The following is a 25,818-nucleotide window of genomic DNA, read 5'->3' as shown; positions in this document are numbered from 1 at the left end:
TTCGTGCATTGCCTGAATTTGCCCCCCCACACACGCACTCACTCTCACACAACAGCTGCAACCATACTGTATTCTATACTTGTCAAGCATAATGCACTATGAAACAGGTGTACAGTATGTGTGGGTGCATGATTGTACAGTCAGTGTTACCTACAGGGGTGTCGCACCAAATTCTGGGTCCTGGGTACAAGGATTCACTGCGGGCCCCCCATGAATGTTCTTCATGGGGCAGGGGGTTTAACCCATTTAGACTGGGAACGCATTATTACATATTATTTTGTGCTTTATTGATATGCAAGCTCACAGCGCGGCACCGAGTGCTGCGCTGTGAGCTTCTAGATCTGCTATTTTTGAAAAATCGTGAAAATGTGTGCAATTCTTTGAATATTTCAAATCCTTCTAAGGTTTTTGGAAAAACCTATGTTTCTTTGTCAGTGGTGCACAAACTTTTTCATGTGAAGGACCCCCAAGATATGTATTTGGCCACGGACCCCCATCTCAAAGTATTTAGTTCCAGGGACCTCCAGAAGCAAAACGCTCGCAGCGCGGCATTCGGTGCCGCGCAGTGAGCTTGTATATCTGCTATTTTTCAATAGCTAAAGTATAAAATAACTAGAGGTTCGCATCTAGAGTCCACGCCCGCTTCTTTACTATAAAACTTTTTTTTTCCCAAAAAAAAGTAAAAGAAATAAAAAAAATAAAAAAATAAAAAAAAAAAAGTAAAAAAAAAAATAAAAAAAAATTTTTTTTGGGGGGGGAACTATTGTGGCGGAACTATTGTGCCGCAGCGCACGTTTCCGGTCGGACCTATTTGACCGCCGGACGCACTTCCGGTTAAGAACTCCGTGTGCCACGTGATCAGTCCTAGCCAATTGGAGTGCTGCATTTGGTCGTGTCTGACAAACAAACAAATACCGCTGGCTGCAGTTCTAAAATGTATGTATAGACTAGAGGGTCACGGCCCTTCGGGCCGCTCCCATCTAGTTAAAAAAAAAAAAAAAAAAAAAGAAATTAGTTTCCGGTCGGACCCATTTGATCGCCGGACGCACTTCCGGTTTAGAACTCCGTGTGCCACGTGATCAGTCCTAGCCAATTGGAGTGCTGCATTTGGTCGTGTCTGAGTGATCCACATCCACAAACTGACAAAAACCGCTGGCTGCAGTTCTAAAATGTAGGTATAGATTAAGGCCCCTCCACCTTGGGCCCTATAGTAACTCAGTCCCACTTTCCCCCCCCTTGTGATGCCCCTGGTTACCTAGTATCCTATCCACAGTAGTGTGGCTCACTCTGTCTCTTTGCCCCAGTGGTGTCCATTGTCCTTGCACCCCATGTGTCAGTGTGCAAGTCGTAAATAAAAATATCCCTGCGTGTGTGGAGTTTGCGGACTATGCGCCAATGTCACGAATGACAAATTGTTTATTGTATTTGGTCATTTAAGAGATTCTGGTGTCACTGCCCCTAAACTGGACACTACCCCCCCTCCCCCTCCCAGTAGCAATGCAAAGTAACAAGCCGTTGTACCATTGTGCTGTGCTAAATGAAAACACTCCCCACACCACAATTAATCAGGAGCTGGGGATGTCGCGCAGGCGTTCACTATGCAATTTTCAAGGGCAGGGCGACCTTAATTAGTCCGCTGAGCTGTAATTGTGCATTATCAGTGGAAAAGGGAATCCAGCCGTCACAGAACAAGCGTGCACTTTGAACAGCTTCAGCATTTACAGCAGTCCCTGCGAGACAGGAAGAATGAGCAGCGATGGGCCTTTTTAAAGTGGATATTTATATCACTTCTCGTTTCCCTTTTGATAGTTCCTTAATTATACTAAGCAGAGATGCATGTTGGCTACTTGTTCACATTGTTCTTCATGTAGATCAGGGGTCTTCAACAGGGGGTCCCCAGAGTTACTACAGGGGGTCCTCCAAATCCTCCAATCCTTTTTATATTAACAACTTGAACCCTAGTGTCCATATTCTGAGAACTGTAGCCAAAAATAGCATATCTACAAGCTTGTAGATCTGCTATTTTTGGCTAAGAGGTTTGGTTTAGAGGGGGAAAAGAGCAGACTAAGTACAGAGTGAAAGGTCAAATGTATGAAGTATTGACGGTTCAAGTGGTTAAATGTCTAGAAACACAAAATGACATGAATCCAAACTACACTGATGATTGTGCAGTCAAACGATGAAGCTATATGGAAGCTATGAACAGGTTGTGGGGGTCCCTGCTTCATCTCTCTCTCAACTAAGGGGTCCTTGGCCTGAAAACATTGAAGACCCCTGATGTACAGTAGATATATCAGGCATTGACACTAAGGCTTGCCCACCTGCCCCCGGCAGGTAAATAAAATGTCAGGGCAGGTGAAGTTTGCTTTCAGGTTGCCCGACAGGGCAAGTGCTCATTTGAGAGGGGACACAAATGTCTATAAACACAACACGAGATGTCTGTCTAAACACCTGAACGTGGCCAGTGCGCCGTCTTCTGGTCTGTGGAATGTACAATAAGAGCACTATTTACCTATAATGTGCTGTTTTTACTGTTGCTACATTTAAACATATAAAATAACAAGTGTGAATAGACATAGTCAATCATAGCTAAAGTATTTGGTATTTGGATTTGGAGGTATTGAGGTATGACATTTTATCGCACGGCCCCAGAAAGTACAGAAATAAGTGTTAAATTGAGCGGTAATTAAAATCGTACCTATCATTTTATAATGGACGATTTACTTTTCGGGCAAGTGGGCATTACCTTCGGGCAAGTAGAACATGACCTGTACTTGCCCGATGGGCAAGTGCCTCTGAGACCTTAGTGTCAACCCCTGTATATAATGCTTTGCTTGCCACAAAAATTATAGGAGCCTATTTAGATAGCATGTTGTTTACACGCACAGATTCTAGGTGCGTAAACATGATGTTTACCTGCTACCCCAGTTACATTGTAACACTTGATGGTTTTGTTCTTTGCACTCTATTTAAGAGACTATTTATCCCACCGTGTGTTGACAAAGGCTCACGCCACTTACTCCTGTACATAGGCACTTTGTAAGTCGCTGCGGATGAGTGTGTCTGTCTGTCTGCCATGTCTACATTTTGTTCCAGAGTGGAGGCTTGCTTCAGTGAATAAAATAAAAAAGTGTCAAAGGAAATCTCTCTCTCGCGCTGTGTTACGTAAAGCTGCAGTGCATTCACTTGCTCCCTCTCTCTCTCTCTCCCCATTGCTGTTTAACTGTAGCAAATGTCCAAGCAAGGTGAGAGTGATGCAGCCCAGGCCAGGGCAGACCAGGCCCACCTCTGGATTATTAAACCGAGAACGCATTATTACGCATCATTACTTTAGCCATTATTTTATGCTTTCTTTAACTATTAAAAATCGTGAACATTTGAGCAAGTCTTTGAATAGTTTTGACCTGATTCTATTAATGTCTTCTAAATCCTTCTAAGGTTTTTGAAAAAACGTCAACGCATATATGTCAGTGGTTCTCAAACTTTTTCCATGTCAGGCGACCTGGCGTTTCCCAGGGACCCTGAGCGCAATGGTGGGGGCCAGTGGTGGGAAAGGAGGTAGGTAGTGCTTCGCTGTGTTCACTTGGACCGCACGGAGGTGCCGAAAATCGGCTACAATTCTGTCCATAATGGCACATAACTCGGTAACGGCGCTGAGACGGCTCATGCGACCTTCGCACCACTCGACACGGCGACTCGCTCGCTGCCACTCGCTTGCGGTGTCTCACGTGGCTCATGGTCGCCTGAGACTGCGCCCCTCTGTCGTCATCAACGAAAACAAGCACTCCTTTCCCTTGCAGCCCCCAGCACCCCCACCGTTGCGCTTAGGGTAATTGGGATAGACGTGGACACGTCAAGGACCCCCAAAATGACATGTACTTTTCCGCGGATAGCAGATATACAAGCTCACTGTGAGCTTGTATATCTGCTATATTATATCTGCTAGTAGTTAAAGCATTAAAAAAATGGTTAAAGTGGTTTCTGGTCTTAATGGGTTAAACCGTTAAACCACTTTCAACCTATAGTAGGGTTCCCGTTTTGGGCATTATAGGTGAAAATCTTCACACACCAAAATAACATTTAAAATAAAGTTCTCAATGCATCGTGGTGCATTTGTGAGCTTATAGAACGGCTATTTTTGCTATTCTCATACGATCATTGAGGCTTATGTATGTAGTGACAGAGAGGGGGGTGCAACTCAAGCAGTCTGTATTGGAGGTAAGGACGATTGCCAATAAAAACCTGGCCCCTTTAGATCTCCTTTTATGGAATAGACTCAACGACGTCCTAAACAAATTCGACAAGTACATATTTGATATTGACGTAAGGCAGGCTCTCGCAGTGCTCTCAGAATATGCACAGCAGCAGCTAGTGGGCTACTTTGAAGTACTCATCCAGGAACTTGGGAAGCTCAGGTAAACTGATGGCAAACTAAAGGTTCTATTCAACCCCTCCCCCCATTTCAAATAAACAGAAGCGCTAATAACACAACAGTTTACTCCTTTAATTGAACCGTGTTCTCCAATATTAATTGCACTCCGCAAGTGAACCGAATTCAGAGGTTCCTGCCAATCCCTGTTCATAGTGTTCCCAGTTCCCACCTCCCTGTACTGTCAACTTTGCCAAGCGCCGCAAACTCAACACACTTTGGCTGAAGCCATAAATAGGACCGGCCTGTGAGCCATGATATTCACAGAAAGACATAGGATAGTCAAAGTGTAGATGAAACTCATGAGCCGTTAAAATGTGTGGAACACTGTCCTTGTTCTGCAGTAGGCCAATTTAAACTCAACCCACTTTGCAGCTCTGGCAGCAAGGTTCTTTAAAGCGCCACCAGTTTGTCCTTTGAGATGTGCAAAAGACAAAAGTTTATTTTAGTATCCACAGCAGCACAACTGTTCGAATTGTTTATTAAACCAAAGATACCCTGCATTATTTCAGCAGCAAAGCCCCTTAGCCCCATGTGCTTCATGTGAAATCAACATTATAATTCCTCTTTTTGGGTCCCTTCTACAATACATTTGACCCATGTCATTCATTTACACTGGGGTATCCTTTGGCCATGCGTGGTCCAAACAGGTTTGGTTGCAAGCATCCAGGGAAAACAGTTAAGTGTTAACACAGAATAATTAATAGACGTGTCAATCCAAGCCAGTCCGAACAAATAAATCCCCTTGTTATCTCACTACAGCTGTGGCAGCAACACCACTTGCTGTTGCTTCTTGAAAGCATTATTTCCCTCTCCACTCCTCTCCCAGCCCATGCTAGCAGGGCCCGGACCATAACAGATTGTCTCAGCCCGTTGACAACAGCTGCCAGTCCCCCTGACATGCTTCGTCCTCCAGACACTGATGGATTTAGGGAGGAGAACCAGACTGATTAGCCCCAGCCATGGCGTGCCACCCCTCAACAGAGATTGTACCTCAGAGTTGGGGCTGGCACTCATTATAACACTCCTAACTCAGAGGTGGATAATAACCTTTTTCAGCATAGACATCAGTGTGATGTTATGCTAGTGCAATAGGTAACCCTAACCCTTACACATGATGAAATGCATGACAAATGTGGCCCATGTTATGCTAAAAGTATTTACTGCGTAATAGCAAACACAAACTGGAAATGGTTCAACTTTTTCATGAGTCACCGTGACTTATATTTAAGTTTGTTCTAGTCCATCTGAACATAATTTAGGCTAGCCTGGTTTAATGATTTGTTGTAGTGTGTGGAATTTTGCATGTTTATCTTTAAACGCGGAAGTAAGTATGAGTATAATCCCCTGCTTTAGTGATTATAAACAGTACATCGCAAATTTGCAATAAACGAAAATATTGCAAAGTATATATCGTCACTGTCGGGCAGAAAACATATCTCCAAGTTTCAAATGTGTAGGTTTTTCCCTAAAGTAAAGCCCTGCTTCATCACCTAAGACTGTCACACAAAGCTAGTGAAAATAGCAGATCTACAGCCTCACTTGTGTGCTTGTAGATCGGCCATTTTCACCATTTTAAATCATTTTTAAAATGATAAAATGAACGGTTGGACATACCAAATTTCCACCCGACAACTAGGGGTGGATATTGGCAAGAATCTTGCGGTGCAATAAATATCGCGATACTTGGTCACGATGCAATAGTATCACGATATATTGCGAATCGATACTATTGCGATGTATCAGCTTTAAAAGCTGAAAACGCTGCTCTAATGTTGTTTTCGTCGTTCGCAGCCATTTTATCACATTATCACTCACTGAACCGTGGGAATTGGAAGTAGCTACTATAGTACAGAGACATCTAGAAGATGCATCGGAGTGTCAGGACCGGACTTCTACCATTGGTTCCTATGCATGGGAACATATTTTATTTTCCTCAAAGTATCGCAATACTATGGCTTGAAGTATCGATAGAGTATTGGCAAATAAACTATCACGATGTATTGCCATATCGATTATATTGCCCACCCCTACCGACAACAACGAAATATATTTTTTCTTTTCAAAATCATCTAGCCCTAGTGTTCAGTGTTAGACAAATGAGCTGAAGACGAGCCACACCATCAGTTACAACAGCTGGTACTGCAGCATGGATACACTGATCCATCTTCATCACAGTAACTAGTGCTCCAAGGAACAGAAAAAGCAAATAAAACAGTGGTGCTTAAGGTGCTGTAAAAATCAGACTCACTGACCGCTGCCGTCAGAAATGCTGCTATTCTTTTCCCACGGGACGCCATGTTCAGCTTCTGTGTTTGCTTTAAAAAGGAATAGTTCACCACCAAAATGTTTGTTGAGCCGTGCTCCCGGAACAGGAGCTATAGCTACGACATCTGTCTTTGTCCGGTCAAAAACCGATGGGAACAACGTCTTCTAAAATGACCGGAGCTTAAAGTGTTAGTTCAGCTATTTTTGACATAAAGCTGTGTGAAATACTTACCATTAAAATAGTGGTTACGAATGTATTAATTGATTACCAGAGTCCCGTGGTCAGTTTCTAATGAATATTAAGTAGTTCCAATGGGGTGGGGGCCATTTGGCATGGCCCAATAATTGAAAATAGATGAATCCACAAAACTAGTGTCATTTGTATTTTTGGCCTATTTCTACCTTATAGAGCGAGGTTTCGTTCTGATCAGCTGACTGCAAAGCACCTTGTTTTGGGGAAATACATTTAGTGATAGTGTAGTGATACTGGACACAAAACAATAGTACCATGTGACAGAGGGGTCAAAGCTGAACGAAAGTTGGTCTATTTGGTAGAAATAGGTCAACAATACAAATGACGCTAGTTTTGTGGATTCATCTATTTTTAATGATTGGGCCATGAGCCCCTGCCAAATCACCGGAACTACTTTATATTCATCTAAAAATGACCAGAACTCTGACCACGGGACTCTGGTAATGAATTAATACATTTGTAACCACTATTTTAACTCTCCTACTGCCAGATTATTTATTTATTTATTGGGTCTGGTGCCATCAAAAAGCGGCTTACCTTTGCGACGTTATAGCAGATAGACAGACATTTATTTATTTATTATTTATTTTTATTTTTATTGTGCAATAGTGCACTTTGGTCTGCCAGGCAGCAGAGGGCGGCGTCATGCGAGAATGAATGTGAATTTGCCTGTTATGTGTTGAAGAAGAAGAAGACCAGTCACTGGCCACAGAGCCTTACAGCCAGAGGAAATCAACAAGGAAGTGAATTGTTCTCCGTTGATCTAACGCATAATGGATTTTTTACACCATCACCGCGGAAAATGTGTTTATAGTACACGGCCGCGCGACCCCTCATCAGCTTACAGTCATCAGACGAACGAACCGAACGAGCGCCGTATTGGCATCGAGGTTCTGTAAAAAATGGGGCGAACGTTAACGTTCAAAGCGTGGGGAGAGTTAATGGTAAGTATTTCACACAGCTTTATGTCAAAAATAGCTGAACTAACACTTTAAGTCAACTGAAGCGTAGCCTACATCTGGCCTAGATATATGGCCTACATCTTGGCACAAACGGCTCAAAGATTGTTGTACGAACAGGGTCCCATTGGCCAAGCTTCGCATTGGCTAGCGGGGCGCTCGATGAAATTAACTCATAAATAGCACCGCTCATTTCACACTAGGTGTGATTTCCCCCCCCCCCCTATCGATTACTCATCCCATGGGGACTTGAATTCATGGATAGGTTTTTGTTTTTGTCACATTCCTAAGCCAATAATGTAAGGAGACTCTTTGTGTCTCCATAGGGAACCACTGTTGGTCATCAAACTATTGTCTTAGGAATGTGACAAAAACTAAAAATATCCATGAATTCAAATATCCCTTTAATAGAACGGGCTGGCATTCAAATATTTACTTTGCTCTGTAACAAGACGTTTATTTTTAACAGCTTTCATATTTACACATAGCCTTGAGTCTGACATCATGCTGTAACTAATGTCCACCGCAGTTGGGGAAAACGGGAATTTGAGGGGGGAAATAAATGTCACTGAGAAAAGGATTTAAGAAATCCTTTGAGAAATCCTATCCCCATACAACACGACAACTGTATGTGTGCTGCTGCTGCTCTGCCTAATGTTGCCATCATCTCTCCCCAACTAGGGCTGTCACGATTATGACATTTTACAAGACGATTAATTGTCACTCAAATAATTGCGATTAACGATTTAATTGTGTTTTTGTCGTTGACAATTACATTTCTGTTTGGCTTTTAGGCTTTGAAGTTGCACATGGTAGATATGACACATAACCTAAATATACAAAGAAATTACTGACATATTTGACAACTTTATACTTAAAAAAGAACATTGATAGCGGAAATAGCCGATCTACAAGCTCACAATGCGTCGATGCGTTGTGAGCTTGTAGATCTGCTATTTCCACTATTTTTGAGTTTAAAAAATATATATGAACATTTTTAAACATGGAAACGATTATGACGATTATGAAAAATAATCGCGATTATGTCAAATAATCACGATTAGACGATTATGTAATAATTGTGACAGCCAGATCCCCAACGTTCCCTCCCACACGGCTAAGAGTTCCGGCTACATCTGTTCATGTCAGACAGCCATTTATCTTTCTCCTGCCTCGTACAAAAGGACATCACGTTGTCATTTAGCAACACAGAGGGAGAAAAAACTGTTCCTGGGTTAATATAGTCTTGTATAACACAAAACAGGTGTTCATTAATCTAGCCAAGTAGTGCCAGTTCTCATCACAGAGCAGGTCGAGTCACAACAGAAAGCTCGGTCAACAACTCTGTTCTGGGATTCATTGGAAACCCATATCGGACATCATGGACATGTCCATTACAGCCCCAAGCATCATCATCGTAACTCCCCAGACAAATTTGATCTGGTTCGATTTTCATGAACTTATAGCTTATGAAAAGCTGCTTGTGTAGGAAGAGGGTCATTTCTGTGTGAATGCCAACGAAAAGTAGTCAGATTAAATTAGCAGAATCAATTTGGCACAGAACTACTCGCAGTACTAACTGGATTTTTGAGTTGAGATAATGAACAAATTCATGAACCCAAAGTGTACAGTAGGTGTTTCAAAATCTTGCAGGGGTTTTAAATGAATCAAACCTTGCAGAGGACCACACTCCCCAAAACACACACACACACACACACACACACACACACACACACACACACACACACACACACACACACACACACACACACACACAAATAATTAATGTCAAAGTATTTCTTTGCACACACAGTATTCAGATTTCAGATTCAGAATATATAATATTGCAGCCTAAGCATGCGTCTCATTGCATTCACTGAGCGAGGCACATGCCGATGCAGTCTTGTCAAATAATAGAAGCCTGATTTTGTTATGCCCGCTGGCTGGCAGCAGTTAGGGATCATTACTTGTTGACCACGAGAAAAGAAAAGCCATTCATGGAGGTAGACGTCCAAACAATCAAGGTACAAGGGAAAGGATCAATACCCTTGTCCTCAGTTTTGTCCCACAAGTTCCATATTAATGAGTGCTAAGGTCCAAAACATCAATTCCCTGGCTGTCTAGGAAAATGTCCATGAATAGAGTTTGATGATTATACATAGCAGAATTTATTCGACAATCTAAATAACATATTCTGTAAAAGTAAGACTTATCAATAAAAAAAAAAAAAAAGATGAACCCATAACAACTCAAAATACAATTCAGACATGTAAATCCAAATACAAACGTGTGACTCAGTGTGAGCTTATAGTTTGCTTGTTATCAGTGCGCGACACTGGCATACTAAGTATAAAGTAAACCCCCCTTAAGACAATAACACATTTATAATAGAAAATGTGATCCACCTAATGCATTCTGAGTTCAACAGAGGGCACAACATGGCAAAGATTTGGCCTCACTGCCTGGGTGAGGCAAAATCTATTAGAATTAATACATACTTTAATGTTTAATTTTAACATTTCAGAAGCTTAGTTTATCAAATATTGCCATCAGTCTGTGCAGGATTCAAGCAATTATTGGTCATAGTGAAATACGTTTACGTACTCAACTCAGCTGCAATGCTGTGCAATGTCTAATTGAATTGAATTGTCCTCTGTGACTTCTGTATGGTGGTCGTCTCTCTGAGGAGGTAACCTATTGTTCCATTTTCCATAGTCTGTCACTATAGGGGCGGCATAGCTCAGGGGTAGAGAAACCGTCATTAGAGCACGAAGGGTTCCCAGTTTGATCCTGGGCTCCCCCTGAGTTAATGTCGAAGAGTCCTTGAGCAAGACTGAAGCCCTATTGCTCCCGGTGTGCAGGTTGGTGCCTTGCATGGTTTCCTCCTCTATCTGTGTATGAATGTGTGTGTGGATGGGTGAATGTAATGCACACTATGTAAAGCGCCTTGGATAAAAAACGCTATATAAATGCACCATTTACCCTTTATAGCATCCAAAATGAGTTAACAGCTTCCACAGTTCCAGTACTCACTCATTTTCTATTAGATAAACACATGTGTAAAAGGCAACCCGACCAATCAAATAAAATGATTCAACAGATTAAGATAGATCATCGTGATCACTTAACCTTTCAGTTCCCTGACTGCCTCATGCAACATACACTATGCGGTGCTTCCTACCAGCTACCCCCACTGTTTATCAATAACCAGCTCTGAACACTCAGTACTTCCTCATATTACAATGGAAAAGACCATTCAGTAATTCAAAGAACTTGTTTTGGCTAGATGCACCAAGGTAGTAGTGGTATAATGGTGGAGTAGACTGTGTCCCATGTCGCCATGTGAAACATGTCATGGCTGAGCCAGTCAGTGGTCATGGTGGGTGACTGGGATGCAGGCAGGCTTAACTCCATTCTGCCAAGACAATTAACCGATTTCTCTCACCAACAGGGACATTTTCAAATGTTATTAAATGTAAAAATAAAAACAGCACTACTTCAGTTTCAAGTGGCTGATGCTCACGGCTGTGACAAAATAATTGTTTGTTAAAACAATGATCACCCAAAGGAAAACAATTACAATTACATGAATACAAAAAGGTAGTTGGTTTTCTCCATCAGAATCAGAACAGTTCATGAATCATCGATGTAAAAAAAAAACACCATAGTAGAACAGTTTGGGAAAGTGAAATATATTTCAAAATATACAGAACTTAAGTTTGAGATTTATCCAATCTATTACTGTCAAGACACTTCCTCCCTCTCTCTCTGTGAATGACTGACTGTCAGTATGACAGTGGTTTGTGGATTCCAGTGACTCTGTTGGTTCCTTTAGGGGGGATCTAAATTGACACAGACAAGTCTGTAACTCTTGACAGTGTACACATGGAACCAAATGAAACGGGTTCATTTGGTTCCATCTGTGTACTGTCAGAGTTAAGGAGAGACCTAGAAATGTGAATGTTTGAGAAACACTGGACTCAATCAACCAATCAATCTTAATTTCACTCTATAGGTACATATTGAAAACAATACATGAGACAACAGAACTATGAACTATGAGAATGACAGAGAGAGAGAGATAAAGTACCGGTTTATGACCAGAGGAGGCTGAGTAACAACAACCCCAAGTCAGTTTTAGTGGGGTCACTACTAGTAGGGTCCCAACCCAAGAACCCATAATGTGGCTCAGTCAGTGGGGCCCTTGAAACCTAAACAAACCACCACAGCGACGCCGTACCTACACTACTTTAGTGTTTCTCAACCAGGTTGGGTCCCCAAATTATTTTGGAGGGTCCCCAGATGATTAACCTAATGTGCAACATTGCTTTCTCACTCAACAGTAAACAAACCAACATACATTTTAAGTGACACTTTAAGGACTTTTTAATACCTCTAAAATGACAAATTAAACATTGGCATGTAGATCTGCTATTTTCACAATAGAACCGTGTTATACAAAATGTAATGCCTAAACTCTTAATGCTCGTCAGGGGGGGGGGGTCCAAGTTAAAATATTATTTGGGGGGTCGTGGCCTGAAAAGGTTGAGAACCACTGCACTACAACCAACCAACCAACCCAGTGCCAGCAAGGTTGACGTGTGCTACAGTGTGTCTGTGTGAGATCAAAGCAATCCCCCGTCTGTCGACGTTCTTCAGCAGACAGACAGCACAGCAGCACTGCACACAACAAACTGACCCTAAGTCTCTGCTAAAAAAAAATCCAACTGTCTAGTATCTGTCTACCAGCCTTCCTTCCACATCTGATGCTCCTATTGGGGGGAGGTGGTGGGGTACCGTTGACGTTAACACCCGCATCCCAAAGAAAGAAGATAAACAAACAGACGCTGAGCCTGAAGAAGAAGAAGAGGGGGTCCGAGGGGGGCGGGGGTGGGGTGTGGAGGCTAAAGGGAAGGGGGGGCCATATGTCTCATCTGGCCAATTAGCTGCTATACTAGCCTGTGTGTTAGCCAGCACTGGTGGTCACAACACACACATAAGCTGTGAAGCTGCATTCTGCTTCACGTTAGCTTCCATAGCTACTAGTACTCACCCAGCCAGTATCAGTCCTCACAGTGTCCCCGCATGAAGACAACACACAGTCCAGGAGGGTTTTTTTTTGGTCCAAGAAGGGGTCGCACAACACAACGTCCTGCGGCGGGCGACGCAGGCTGTCCGCGGCGAGGAGGAGGGTGCGCTAGTGTAGTCTAGTGTGTGTGTGTAATGTGTATATGTGTGTGTGTACGCGCGTTACATTCCCAGTGGCAGCGGCAACAGCAGCAGCAGCACGATTAAAAGCTGCATTGTTGGAGAGAGAGAGATGGCTGTACTACTGGAGCAAATAGCAAACACCAAGGCATTCTGGGAGGAGGTGTTGATTAAACCCTGGGTTAGGAATGTTGGGAAAGTGCCCCATCTGGTGGCCAGAGGAAGTAGTGCACCTTTTACTAAGGCTCATTCCATAGGTTTTATAATTACACTAAGTTTCTCAAACTTTTCTATTGATTACTCATGGAGACTTGAGTTCAATAATGTTTTTTTTTGTCACATTCCTAAGACAACAACCAATGCAGTGTCATGCATTCGGGTCCCCATGCGGAATCAATGGGGGTAAATTTACTATAATCACATTTTTGTGATAAAATATTATTTAACTCAAGTCTCTATGGCATGAGTAGCCTAATCAATAGAACAAAAATCATTTTGGGGGTGAACTACTCCTGTAACTTATTTATTTTAATTTAGTTTAGTTAGGGTTTTGTACACTGTCAGAGTTACAGACTTGTATGGGTCAATTTAGCCACAGTGTCCACTTTGAGAACCACTGCACTACACACATGGAATCATGGATACAAATCTGTAAGATTAATTTTAACAGCCCCTTAACTCTGAGGGAGTAGAAATGGAACACTCAGAGTTACAGACCTGTAAGGGTCCATTTTGGATTTGGGACCCCCCACCCTCAGGGTCCCTGGAGTGGATACATACAATGATGAGCAGCGCAATATGTTGGTATGGCACTCTCCACACAGCTAACAATAACAATATATCAACAAGTTAATAATGCTGGATTTAATAATAAAAAAAAAAACATCAAATAAAAACTATTAAAGAAATTAAATCATTAAAAAATTAGTATGGGGAAACATAATGGTATTTCGTCCACACAGCTATAGCATAATATCAGGTGATGTTTAAAAGAATATCATAATGGAAATGGACTTAAAATGAGAAAAGGACTGTAGGCCTAGGCTACATAATATTGGCCCAAGTGAAGTCAATATATTGTAAATGTCAGGCATTCAAAGCAGCTTCACTTGCAATGCTCTGGAATCCTTTCCACTGTTAAACATGAAATTAGATTTAGGATGATATAACCCTTGTATTTGTTTGTTTGTTTGTTTGTTTGATTGATTGATTGTAGACTTTATCAGAAGTTTTCGGATACTCAAAACATCTTTTGGGCTAGTTTCAATTGGGGACATTTTTTTACTCATAACATAGAAGACAAAAAATGTACAATAGAAAGGTCAGCCTTTATTGTTTTCTTTTATCAGTTTCGAGTAGCAGCCACCTCCAAGTGCCTTTTCAGGGCCGTTTTAAAGGAATCCAAAGTGGAACAAAGCACACTGCATAGGATACTTATGTTAGAGCAGTGGTTCTCTAGTGGATTCCAGCCAGGGACTCTGTGGGTTCCTTTTAGCCTAGCTGGAGATAGACATCATCATCACACATGTTAAAACCTATGGTTAAAACATGGAGGGGATGTATATGATCTAGATAGATATGATCTATACTGCAGTTACTAGTTAGCTGCATTAGGCTGACCCCAGGCTAGGTTCCTTTAGGGGGTCTAAATTGACCATAGAGAAATTGACCCATAGGTCCCATTCGTGGCCAGTGTGTGGCGCTAGGGAGCATACATATAAATGTGGCTCGAGAGAGTCCGAGCAGTCGTCAGAAGAAGAAGACTCGTCTCTTCACCAGTCGCAGGCTGATGACGCCTCCAGTGCAACATGGAGAGAAAACACATGTCAGCGTTTGAACTGTACCAAACACTGCAACCAGCAGAATGTTTGCCTCCTGCAGCTAAGAAACGTAACTTGCAGGTAAAATGTATATACAATGTTCTTTATTACAGACTAGGAGGTAATGTGGCCCAGGCTAGCCCTGTGTCTGGTTCTCTTTAGTATCGTGGTGGGTGGCAACCCCGTCAGAGCAAAGAGAAGCAAGGAGGGATCCTCATCCTGCTGTTGTGTTAGGAAAAGAAAAAGTACAATATTTCTGTCTGGCAAAAGTAGTGGAGACGAGTAGAAGTATGAAGTAGCATATAGCACTAATACATAAATTCACCCTGCCAGCTGATGGCTGCTCAGATGGAAATAAGGCAAGCCCCCCCTGGGATTTTTGTGGTATCCTTTTAGCACCATAGCCTCTTTAGGAATCATGCATGAATTACCTTTTATTTTTTTGTATTTGGGATGAAATGCCTTGGTCGGACCAACGGCCGGACATAACCATCTGAGCATAACATCTTAAGTTATGATGTTATGTTCAGATGGTTATGATTCATAACTTATGATGATAGTAGGCAGGTTTCTCAACTGTCCTTAGCCCAACAATGAGATGCAAAGTGAGTAGATGAAAATTGTGCCATCTTGATGCAGTGGTTCTCAACCAGTGGTCCTTGAGGGGGTTCCAGTTCCAAGTGGTCCCAGGCTAAATGTTGAAGAGTAACCAAATGGACCCTTATAGATCTTTAACTCTTTGAGCGTAAAATGAAACCATTTGTTTACATTTTACGCTCTCAAGAGTTAAGTTATTGTTAAACCTCTACAAAGTCTACACAATTACAGAATGTAGAAGAATTGATATTTTGATCAACGTTTTCCTGTTATCTCCTATTGCACCAACATCAATACATCATGGAATTGTGGGGGAAAAAACATCTTATCCAACAATAATACGTTTTGGTCTGAGAGTCTAAAACTCATCAAATGGTGGTCAGTGGCTCAAATGCCCAATAAATAATTGACCACCTTGATATGAAAAAGGATGAAACCCACTGTTATAATGAGCACTAGTGGGTGAAGTAAGTGTCTTAAAGTCTTTACATTAATGTGAACCGGGGACATTCTCTTTCCTAGATGGCCTCCCTCCCTGCCTGGCCCATCCAGCTGTGGCCATCCTCGAGTACAGTTCTTGAGTATATGCACCAGCTACCTTCCACCACTGCTTACTTGTTAACTTGTATGCTACACAGGTGATGGCGAAGAAGAAAAAGAGAAAGGAGAATGCAGTTGGAACCACCAGAGCCGTCCCAAAATCCACTGCAAAGGCCAAAAACAAAATGAGAAAGAAGCTCACTAAGCCTCCACAAATAGAAGAGCGTACTTTAAACGGTGTTTCAGAGGTACAGTAAGTCTTCATACTGTATGTCCACGAGTGAGTGAGATTCCACGATTGATGAAGGTCTCTTGGGTACCGGGAGACCAAAGAACGGAATAATTTTTTATCCTGATTGAAACCATGACATCTTTTTCAAAAGTTTAAAGTAATAATTATGTACAAATACGACGGTTACTGACAACCAGTGATATTAAAAAAATACGTATTTCTTTCAATACAGGAAGAGGAGTGGGAAGAGGAGGAGTGTGTGGATAATTTAGGTGGATCCCTCAAAGCGTTTCTGTCTGACTTGACAAAAGTGAACAACAGTAGGGAGAGAGCGAGCAAACTGTTTCAGTGGCTCATCCACCCGGTCCCTGCCAAGGCCTTCTTCAGGTAATACTGATGATGACCGTATTTAATATTGATGTCAATGCAAGAAAATGATTGCCTCCCAAACACAAATATTTGTAACTGAAGAAAATGTTTTTCGTTTTTCATTAAATGGATGGATTAAATGGACTACTTTCAGAGCACACTGAACTCACTCATATTTAATGAGCTGTAGCACTGTACCCTTGCCCTCTCTGATCACGTTAATATTTGTGTATAGAATCTATGCTGTGGTCATAGACAGGGTTTACATAGATGCGGGATGTCTTTGAATTTGCCTAAATTTACAATTGTTTTGTATATAGGTTTGTGCTTGAATTTTGAACAATTGGAAAATAATAGGATTTATGTAGGTTTAGACAATGGGTCGCATTCACAAAATGTTTAATTTCTCCTCACTGTTCTTTAGAAAAGTGCCTACGAAAAAACAACATGGAGTACCTTGATTTTATGCCCCAGTAATGGAAATTGTTCCTAAATGGGATGTGCGTGTCGATTTGCATAGCATAAAAGGCAAGCCGACTTTGGGTCATGTGCTAATTAGCCATGATGAAAAGCTTTCCAATGCTCTGAAATAGAAGTTTATTGTCGTGTGTGGCTGAAGAAAGAAACCTTCATTTTCAACGGTGTGTGTGAGGCCAAAGTAATCAAATGCTTTACAATGTGACAATACCCTCAGGTATTACCACATTGAGGAAGACAGCTACAGTCTAAATAAATGATTTGCATTGTGGCTGAAGAACTGTGTGGCCTCTTTCTTTTAAACCATTATTATCTGCGTGGTCAGCACCTTACCAACCTAGATGTGCGTGCGCTCCTCCTTTTGTTCTTTCAATAACATTAACTGAAAAGATATGACCAGACTGTATTTCTGACCTTTTAAAAAACCTGTACAAAACCCAGTATATTGATGGAATGCTAACTGGATGATTTCTTTCTGTTGCTTTTTCTAAGGGATACCTGGGAAAGTAAACCTATTATTGTCAGACGTAACAATCCAGATTACTACAAGGGACTATTCTCCACAGCAGAGTTTGATAACATATTGAGAAATGTGAGAGCCACACACACACACACACACACACACACACACACACACACACACACACACACACACACACACACACACACACACACACCCACCTCTTATTTATACATCTTGTATAAGCTACATTTGAGAGGGTACAAATTGGTTATATTTGTTAAATTGTACACTCGCAGAGCTAAACAGATTTGACATTGAAATGTCTTCATATCAGGATGATGTTCAGTATGGAGTGAACTTGGACGTTACCAGCTACACGAATGGCAAGAGGCAGACACACAACCCTCCTGGGAGAGCCCTGCCGTACACTGTGTGGGACTTCTATGAGGTACTGTATGTTGAAAGGGCGCAACAGTTAATCAAACTAAAATCAAAAATAGATTGTCTACATGTTTACAACACATCCCGATGCAATGCATTGATGGGCAATTTTAGTTTTGTGCAGCACCGCTGTACTACAAACTTATAAAGGGGGCTTTTGTGGGTAATCGGATTAATTGATATAGACGTAGAAAAGAAAATCTAGATTTTGCGTTGCATGCATTATGTAATAACAAAAAGAAACATGCTGCAGAGATAGTTTACCGTTTCCATAGCATTTCATCAATGTCATTTAGGCTATCATTTCATATGGACCCCAAAGGATGGCGGCTTGATGGGTTTATGAAAATTTGACTGCAATCTCATATACTATGCTATGTTTTCTGATCTCTTCCCAGAGTGGCTGCTCCCTCCGCATGCTGAATCCACAGGCGTTTTCCTCCACTGTGTGGAACGTCCTTTCCATCCTTCAGGAGCACTTTGGCAGCATGGCAGGAGCCAATGTGTGAGTATTAACCAAAGCCCTATTTGAAAATATAGCGGGGGGAAAAGAATAGTTTAGCGTATAATGACATTGACATGCCCAAAATAGGGCCACCAGGTTGAAAGAGGTTAAGGGCCATCCAGCCCAAGCAATATAACTATAAACTATATTCTTCACCACTGTCATTATAGTTGTGGTGTGGCCTGAGTTATTAGTAAGTAATTAGGAAGTAAGTAGACAGTAAATACTGAGTTAGAACGATTTTTAAAACGTTGGTGTGGACGGCCCTTCACAATGAGAAAATAATTTGATTGAGGATGCCCACTGGTCTGTGTGAAATGTACATTTTGGCCAACTAATTTGTCAAATGCTTTAATCCAGGTATCTGACGCCACCCGGAACACAGGGGTTTGCTCCACATTATGATGACATCGAAGCCTTTGTGGTTCAACTAGAGGGGAAGAAGCATTGGAGAGTTTACAACCCGAGGTGAGTTCGAAACATTCACAAAATGTACGGTACTTTTTACTGTTATACTTCAGCACTGTAACAGTGTAATAACACACTAGACTAATTCATTGTAGCCATTATAATTCAAGGATGATTCAATATGTTTTATGGTATTTGTTACATTTTATTTCTTGTTATCAACCAGTCTTTTGACATGCAAGGGGGTGGGAAAAAAAATCACATCAAAGGTGTTTTGTTTTTATCAGGACTGACGATGAAGTCTTGCCAGTGGTGTCAAGTCGTGAGTAGTAAAATGTTTTATTGACCTACAGTGTACTTACAACAGTTTTCACCATAGACCAATATCAAATAGTGTTTATGAACTAGAGGTTCGGACCGCTACCAAACTCTAGATACCACACCTACCCGTTGTACCACTGTCTGTCCCTTTTGTGCCCATATACAGTATGCCCTGATGTCATTAGTATATGCCAATACCCTGTATATATGCCATGGCATACCCCATAAACAGTATGGGCATATTGGTTGGATTGGCAGACATATGGGAGGAAGCATATGCTGCAGAAAGTATTTTCACTTGCGTGCTCAACTGCTCATAATGAAAACCACCATATCCAAAATAGTTAAGTGAGAAAATTAGGTATAATTTTACGTGCTTATCATATTTGATCTTGAGGGTTTAGATCTTGAGTGTTTCCTGGAGTAGTCATAGTCCGATTCATCGTTCTTCTTAGCTGAATTTGTTCGTTGGTACACAAAAACAAATTTCTGTTCTGAGACATTTGTACAGTATGTGCCAGGAAACATGCTTGAAGGCATTTAAATGCCTTATTCTTTATGCAAATTCAATTGCAGTAGTCGTGCCAGACCCTCAAAGTGCCCAACATTTGTCAAATAAAAAAAAAAGAAAAGAAAAAAGAGGATACATAACTGGGATCATGCAAAAACTAAAAGTATTTTTAGCAGGGCTACACTAAAATATAGTAATGTAAGAATTTCATGAATGTATTATTTTTGTATAATTGCGGAATGCTTTTATTTCTCTTTGAAAATCATAGGTATTGCTGTTTAAGCCCATCTTTTTCTGGCATGCCATTTTGCATTTGTCCTCCAGCTAACTTCGATCAGAAGGAGATCGGTAAACCCATCCTAGAAGTGACCCTAGAGGCCGGAGACCTCCTCTACTTCCCTCGGGGCTTCATCCACCAAGGAGACTGCCTCCCGGATGCTCACTCCCTGCACATCACCCTCTCCTCATACCAGAAGAACAGCTGGGGAGACCTGCTCAAGAAGGTTCTGCTCTCCTTTTCCCCTTGTGTTGAAACTGCTTGGTGTCGGGGAGGGATCCTAAGGGACATAATAATTTCCCTTTACTAGGCTTCACCCTGCTTACTCCGATGTTACATTTTGTAAATTACTCTGGAAAGGTGTCTGCTAAATGCCTTAATTGGGAATGATATAGTGGATATTATGCAATATAAATACTATCCTACCTATCAGCTGCTGATTGCTCTCTTTTTACGGCCAGATGGTCCCAGCAGCGTTGGAAATAGCAATGGAGGAGGACGTGGAGTTCAGAAAAGGTTTGCCCCTGGACTACCTGACGTACATGGGGGTACAACATTCTGACACGGTATGGTACTTTTTAAATTCTGTTTAACTGTCTCTTCTTGGCAATCATCGCCGTCCCCTCTGTTCTTACCAGTTATTACCCACTGATGAGAGGTTTCATTATATAGGAGGACCCACGCAGGGCAGAGTTCATGTCTCACATCGAGAGCCTGATGAAGAAGCTGAGTAGCTATGCTCCCGTGGACGCTTCTGTGGATCAAAAGGCCAGGGGGTTTCTCCATGACTGTCTGCCCCCCATGCTTACTCCAGGTAACTACTGTAGCAGCATTGGTAGCTTTCTAGTCTTATGGTCGCTCACTGTGCAATGTATGCCTCACATTCATCCACACGTCCATCCACAGGCAGAGGCAGCCATTCAAGTTGCCAAGCCACTTGTCTGGAGCAGTTAGGAGTTCAGTGCCTTCCTAAAGATGTGTGATGGCAGGGAGAACTTGGATTGAACTGGAAAGATTTTAAGGGGCGCCAGTGGCTCAGGGGTAGAGTGGCCGCTTGGCAACCGGAAGGTTCCCAATTCGATCCCGGGCTCCCCCAGAGTTGGTGTCGAAGTGTCCTTGAGCAAGGCACTGAACCCCCAAATGCTCCTGAGCAGGTGCCTTGCATGGTTTCCTCCACCATCAGTGTATGACTGGGTGAATGTAATGCACATTAATCTATGTAAAGCGCCTTGGATAAAGGCACTATATAAATGCACCATTATTATATTCTATGATTTGTATTGCCTATAAAAAAAAGAAAAAACCTACCACACAAGTTTTTGTTATTGAAGATTATTCATTTAGAACCATAATAAAATAATCCATAATACACTCAGGCCGTGATTAGACATACCTTCTGCTTGAGTAACAAATGTAGTGTTGTTCGTGTCCCACAGAGGAACTTGTTACCAGTGTGCAGGGAGCCCCTGCCAGGTGGGGAGATGGAGAAACTGTAGGTGTGGGTGGGAAGTTCAAAAGCCAGACGCAGGTTCGACTCATTCGTGCCGGCTGTGCCAGGTAATACAACACCATATTAAGAGTTAAAACACACAACATAAACTACTCAATAACTGACACAACAAAATCGCATGGGTATAAGTTTGACTCTTACTTCTTTATTGCATGTAAACCTTTTCTTGCTCCCCTATCTTGCCATTCTCTACCAAATAAAGCAACGGTATTATTGATTGAAGTTGAATACTTTCCATTAGTTGGTTTACATTAATGCGCTCTCTTCTTTCCAGGCTATGCAGCGAAGGAGAGAATGTTCATGTATACTACACGACAGAAAACCCTAGAGTGTACCACAAAGATGAAATCAAGAGCTTTGAAATAAAAGCAGAAGTAGGAAGATTCCTAATTATGTTGTCCATAATTTTGAATTAAAATGTGGTAACATAATACTAACCCCCCCCCCCCCCCTCTTTACAGTATACTGATGCCATGGAGTTTCTGATCCATTCATATCCTAAATATGTGACAGTGGGCAGCTTACCCTGCGATACAGAAGACAAGGTACAGTATTTAAAATAAAGCCATGTCCTTAAACAGGATACCGCATATTCAATCTATTAGATGGATTCATTGTCAGTGAGCCAGCCCTCATAACTCTTTTCTTCCAGATCGATTTGGTTGAGCTGCTGTTTGAGAGGGGAATTATCCACGCTACAAAACACCTGTAGAGCCTTGAACTTTCTGTTCATAGTTCTGGTGGTGGTTGCACAATTGGACTGAAATTGTATTTGTGTACAATGAAGTAACATCATGATCATGCTTGGTCTTTGTTAGCTCTGTTGGAGTGGATGTGGTGGACACCATTTATGAATACCTTTATTTTGTTTTCTCGTTAAGCAGGTTGGGAAGCCACTCGAATGCGAGATATAAACCTTTACTCATCCCATGAGGGACATTCACCTGTAATCCGCAGTCTGAAAAAATACTAACGTTTGATACTGGTAGTGTGAAACATAAAATGAACACAATATAGGCTTGGAGTTATCTTACTCTGGCAGCATTATTCCCCAGTTGCTGTGGTTGTATGTATTCAAAGCCTAATTTGTGTTAAATCAGTGCTGCTTATGCACTTTGGATGCTTTCTTAGCATCCAAACAGCTTCCCAACCTTGTCCCTTAATAGTTGTTTGGCCTTTTGGGAGCCTCTTCTCCCCATTGTTTCTTGAGTGGATGTTCATGTTCAGTTAAGTGTATCAAATAAATGCATTTTCTATGTAAAATGTTTCACCTTATGTCATTGTACAAACGGCAAACATACTGATGAATGAGAATGACAAATTATTTGGATTATAAAGGGACATGTTTTATTGGTTGATACAACTCAAGACAGGAAATCTTATTTAAATATGATTTAAGGGCTGCCAGAACAAACAATCGTACACAGAAGATGGTGAAGCTTGAGGACTGTACATTTCAGCGCAGGCTCTTCTACTTCCAGGTGTATTCCTCTCCAGGCTTCAGTTCCCTATTGAGACAAGCAAGTTGAGGTTAGAACCACCCAAACTACAGCTACGATAAAGCGCAACCTGGAGGTGTACTTTTAAGCTTTAAAATGCAAAGCTTCATCTTAAGCAGCAAGGAAACTCAAAGAAAAATGTAAAAGGTTTTTATACAAGCTTTCAAATGTAACCAGTCTCATCCTTCTATGAGAGTAATGTACAATAATGTGTTCATTAAGAAGTTTCATGGCCTTGTGCTGTGATTTAATGTTGGTGTATTGAATCATTGTGGACAGTGACAAAACGCTGTATTACTATAGTTTCACAAATGCTTTGCAGCTCTAAATGCTGAATCAAATTTGTTTGATTAAATATAGTTAGACCAATAAAATGTGTGGTGTAAATGCTACACCATACGTTATAATTTTACACTTAAATGAGGAAATGGCCAGCACACAATGAATGCCCTTTTCACAAGGTTTACTTGCCTCTCACGGACAAACAACGTAAGCCTTTCGACCAACTGGTCATGTCATTATCAAGCTGTGCACCTTTAAGACTTATTTTATCTGGAGTGTTAAAGGCTTTCTGCTTTATTGCAGTCATTTCTCTCGCGTTTAATTAAACCCTTGTTCTGCAGCAACACTAGCTCAGACATTGACTGAACAGAGACTATTGTAAATAATGGTTCTTTATTCATGTCAATGCCAACTTATTAAAGCAGATTGCATACTGTTTGGGTTATGTATTTCAAAACTAATATATAATTGATACATCCAAAAGGGTGCAACACTGACCTATATCTATTATCTACTTCATTGCTGAGCTACAAAGCTGCTACAGTAATTGCATGACAAGTGCATAGTTTTGGATTTGAAGATCAAATGAAATAACATGTATTTCTTTGAAATGTCATTTAGTGTCTCGTCATGACTGTTAACTGGTGACCCAATACCGTCTTGATTCACTACCGTTGTTCTTACCTGCTGTACAAAGCACTTTTATTCCTGAAAGCGGTTAGCTTCTGGTCCTGCTGTTTATCCATGTACCATCCCATAAAGAAGCCCATGGGCACCAGTATGTTTGCCCAGTGTTCACGTGCTATTGCCACGAAGTTCACCATGGTTACCTACCGGTAAAAACAACACATGCAATGCCAAATTAGTTTGTGGATAGGATAAATTGGCACACTTTCTTGGTAGCGATGAAGGCCACAGCTGAAACATTGGTCACATAATGTATACATACTGATTTTTTCTTTTGTATCAACATCAAGACATGATTTTGATGATTCTACCCCCCTGTACATTGCATTTAAGTTACATTTCATTTATACAGTAATGGTTTGGTATAGGTCAGGTTCTCAAAGTGGATTTCAGAGACCCTCTAGGTTCCTTTATGGGGGTCTAAATTGACCCTTACAAGTCTGTAACTTTGACAGTGTACAAATGGAACCAAATGGGTCCATTTGTACACTATCAAATGTGTATGTTGAGACATCAGCTGGAATTTAAATACTGAAAAATCTTGTGTGTACAGTAACTAGTTTGAATCCATCACACATCAAGGCAGAAAAAAACAGTCCTATTCTAAAATCAGTTGATCTGAGATTGTGTTTTTTTTACGTTTTCAGCGAGAAATTGACATTTTTGCATGAATCACATGTTTGTCAAACCAAATTAAATTGTACACATTTTCCACAGCAAGAAGAAATGTTTCGTCTATTACTAAATTATATTGCAGACGTCTGTGAAACTATTAGACCATGCAAATTGCACAGAACAGCATGGATGATCGTTGGTAGAGTATTACATTATTTTACTTGCAGGTTCCGTTTCATTCATCAAAACTTTAATTAACTCAATCAACTGCTACTGCCTGCAGTCCAGACTAGCTGATTAGCAATAGCATAAGCAAAGATAACCTGCCATTTATTTGAGTTATACGACTCTTACGAGATAAATAGCGCCGTCGCTGCATGACAGCGGCATTAAACCTTAATGTAGTAACACTTACAAGCAAAAAAACGAAACGTACAACGATAAAACAACATAAATATTACCTAATATTTACGTTAGCTCGAGGCCTTCGCTCCTCAATCACCATACAGGCAGGCAGAGGACATTGGAATGTACCACCGTGCGTAAATATAAGGCAGGCTTTTCATCACCAAAACACATTGAACATTTGTATTATGTCTGTTTGGTGTTACATTTGTGGGTGAAAAAAATCTACTGGCACCGAAACAATGTATTTTTAATAGGGTGTGTAATATAAATATATAATATAAAATTTTTAACATAAAACCTAAACATGAACTATTTGTCGTCACATCGTCCATATAGTGGTACGTTCTGTTGACCTTTCACACATGACGTAGGCAAATCCATGGTAAAATAACAAGGATAAGACAGTGATGTCACTTGGCTCATACATATTGGCTTATATATTATTTATAAGCAGGTGCCATCAGACATTTTTCTTTCATTACATTTGGCTATTTCTATATGCATTTTTATTCCGATTTGTACAATCTTTTTATGTATTTATTGTTCTATAGTGATTTTGAACCAGAACCAGATTCAATCTATTGCCTCCTTTTTTGTATTTGGATTCCAAAGGGGGCTAGACCAGATCTTTATTTTTTGTACCCTTTGCATTTTTAATATCAAATGTATTTTTAGCATGTGTACATACAAGCATCTCATTTACTCATTTTAGTGAAAGGCAACACAGTTCCGTTTGCTA

At 41.0% G+C, this 25,818-nt stretch overlaps 3 protein-coding genes across 5 annotated transcripts in view; 1 reads left to right on the top strand and 2 right to left on the bottom strand.

The window, feature by feature from the left end:
• Positions 1 to 13,126, bottom strand: part of extl3 (exostosin-like glycosyltransferase 3) — a 51,122-nt gene extending 37,996 nt beyond the window's left edge. Inside the window, exon 1 of the mRNA XM_080744507.1 lies at positions 12,963 to 13,126. The gene's annotated coding sequence lies outside the window, so the exon portion shown is untranslated. The remainder of the gene's footprint in view (positions 1 to 12,962) is intronic.
• Positions 13,127 to 14,880: 1,754 nt separating this feature from the next.
• riox1 (ribosomal oxygenase 1) lies at positions 14,881 to 22,828 on the top strand. Of its 3 annotated transcripts, none has more exons than XR_013962879.1 (15): positions 14,881 to 15,018; positions 16,173 to 16,322; positions 16,539 to 16,693; positions 17,645 to 17,744; positions 17,950 to 18,063; positions 18,455 to 18,561; positions 18,922 to 19,029; positions 19,257 to 19,291; positions 20,126 to 20,304; positions 20,540 to 20,644; positions 20,751 to 20,892; positions 21,496 to 21,635; positions 21,863 to 21,962; positions 22,050 to 22,133; positions 22,241 to 22,295. XR_013962879.1 is itself a non-coding variant. In XM_080745338.1 (15 exons), the coding sequence occupies exons 1-15, from the start codon at positions 14,926 to 14,928 to the stop codon at positions 22,298 to 22,300; spliced, it is 1,653 nt and encodes a 550-aa protein (XP_080601464.1). In that variant the 5' UTR covers positions 14,881 to 14,925; the 3' UTR covers positions 22,301 to 22,828. The 3 variants fall into 3 exon arrangements, 2 of the variants coding, with proteins under 2 accessions (XP_080601464.1, XP_080601465.1); XM_080745338.1 differs by having other exon boundaries at positions 21,515 to 21,635; positions 22,241 to 22,828; XM_080745339.1 differs by lacking the exons at positions 21,496 to 21,635; positions 21,863 to 21,962; positions 22,050 to 22,133; positions 22,241 to 22,295 and adding an exon at positions 20,985 to 21,107.
• A 90-nt stretch (positions 22,829 to 22,918) lies between these two features.
• ndufb1 (NADH:ubiquinone oxidoreductase subunit B1) lies at positions 22,919 to 25,206 on the bottom strand. The gene is made up of 3 exons (XM_080745103.1): positions 25,133 to 25,206; positions 24,054 to 24,199; positions 22,919 to 23,096 (listed from the first exon to the last, which is right to left on the bottom strand). The coding sequence occupies exons 2-3, from the start codon at positions 24,191 to 24,193 to the stop codon at positions 23,060 to 23,062; spliced, it is 177 nt and encodes a 58-aa protein (XP_080601229.1). The 5' UTR covers positions 24,194 to 24,199; positions 25,133 to 25,206; the 3' UTR covers positions 22,919 to 23,059.
• Positions 25,207 to 25,818: the final 612 nt, after the last annotated feature.

This window comes from Nannobrachium achirus, assembly GCF_963921795.1.
Source record: "Nannobrachium achirus genome assembly, chromosome: 16".
NCBI classification, from domain to species: domain Eukaryota; kingdom Metazoa; phylum Chordata; class Actinopteri; order Myctophiformes; family Myctophidae; genus Nannobrachium; species Nannobrachium achirus.
The sequence above is the reverse complement of the archived record's forward strand: the minus strand, read 5'-3'. Positions and strand labels throughout refer to the sequence as shown.

Excerpts from the sequence above, each read along its gene's own strand:
- riox1 (XM_080745338.1), top strand. The coding sequence starts at position 14,926 with ATGGAGAGAAAACACATGTCAGCGTTTGAACTGTACCAAACACTGCAA. Across the intron at positions 18,562-18,921 it reads AGCATGGCAGGAGCCAATGT|GTATCTGACGCCACCCGGAA; the intron begins GTGAGTATTAAC and ends GCTTTAATCCAG. Across the intron at positions 20,893-21,514 it reads GCCCCCCATGCTTACTCCAG|AGGAACTTGTTACCAGTGTG; the intron begins GTAACTACTGTA and ends CGTGTCCCACAG.
- ndufb1 (XM_080745103.1), bottom strand. The coding sequence starts at position 24,193 with ATGGTGAACTTCGTGGCAATAGCACGTGAACACTGGGCAAACATACTG. Across the intron at positions 23,097-24,053 it reads AAAAGTGCTTTGTACAGCAG|GGAACTGAAGCCTGGAGAGG; the intron begins GTAAGAACAACG and ends TTGTCTCAATAG.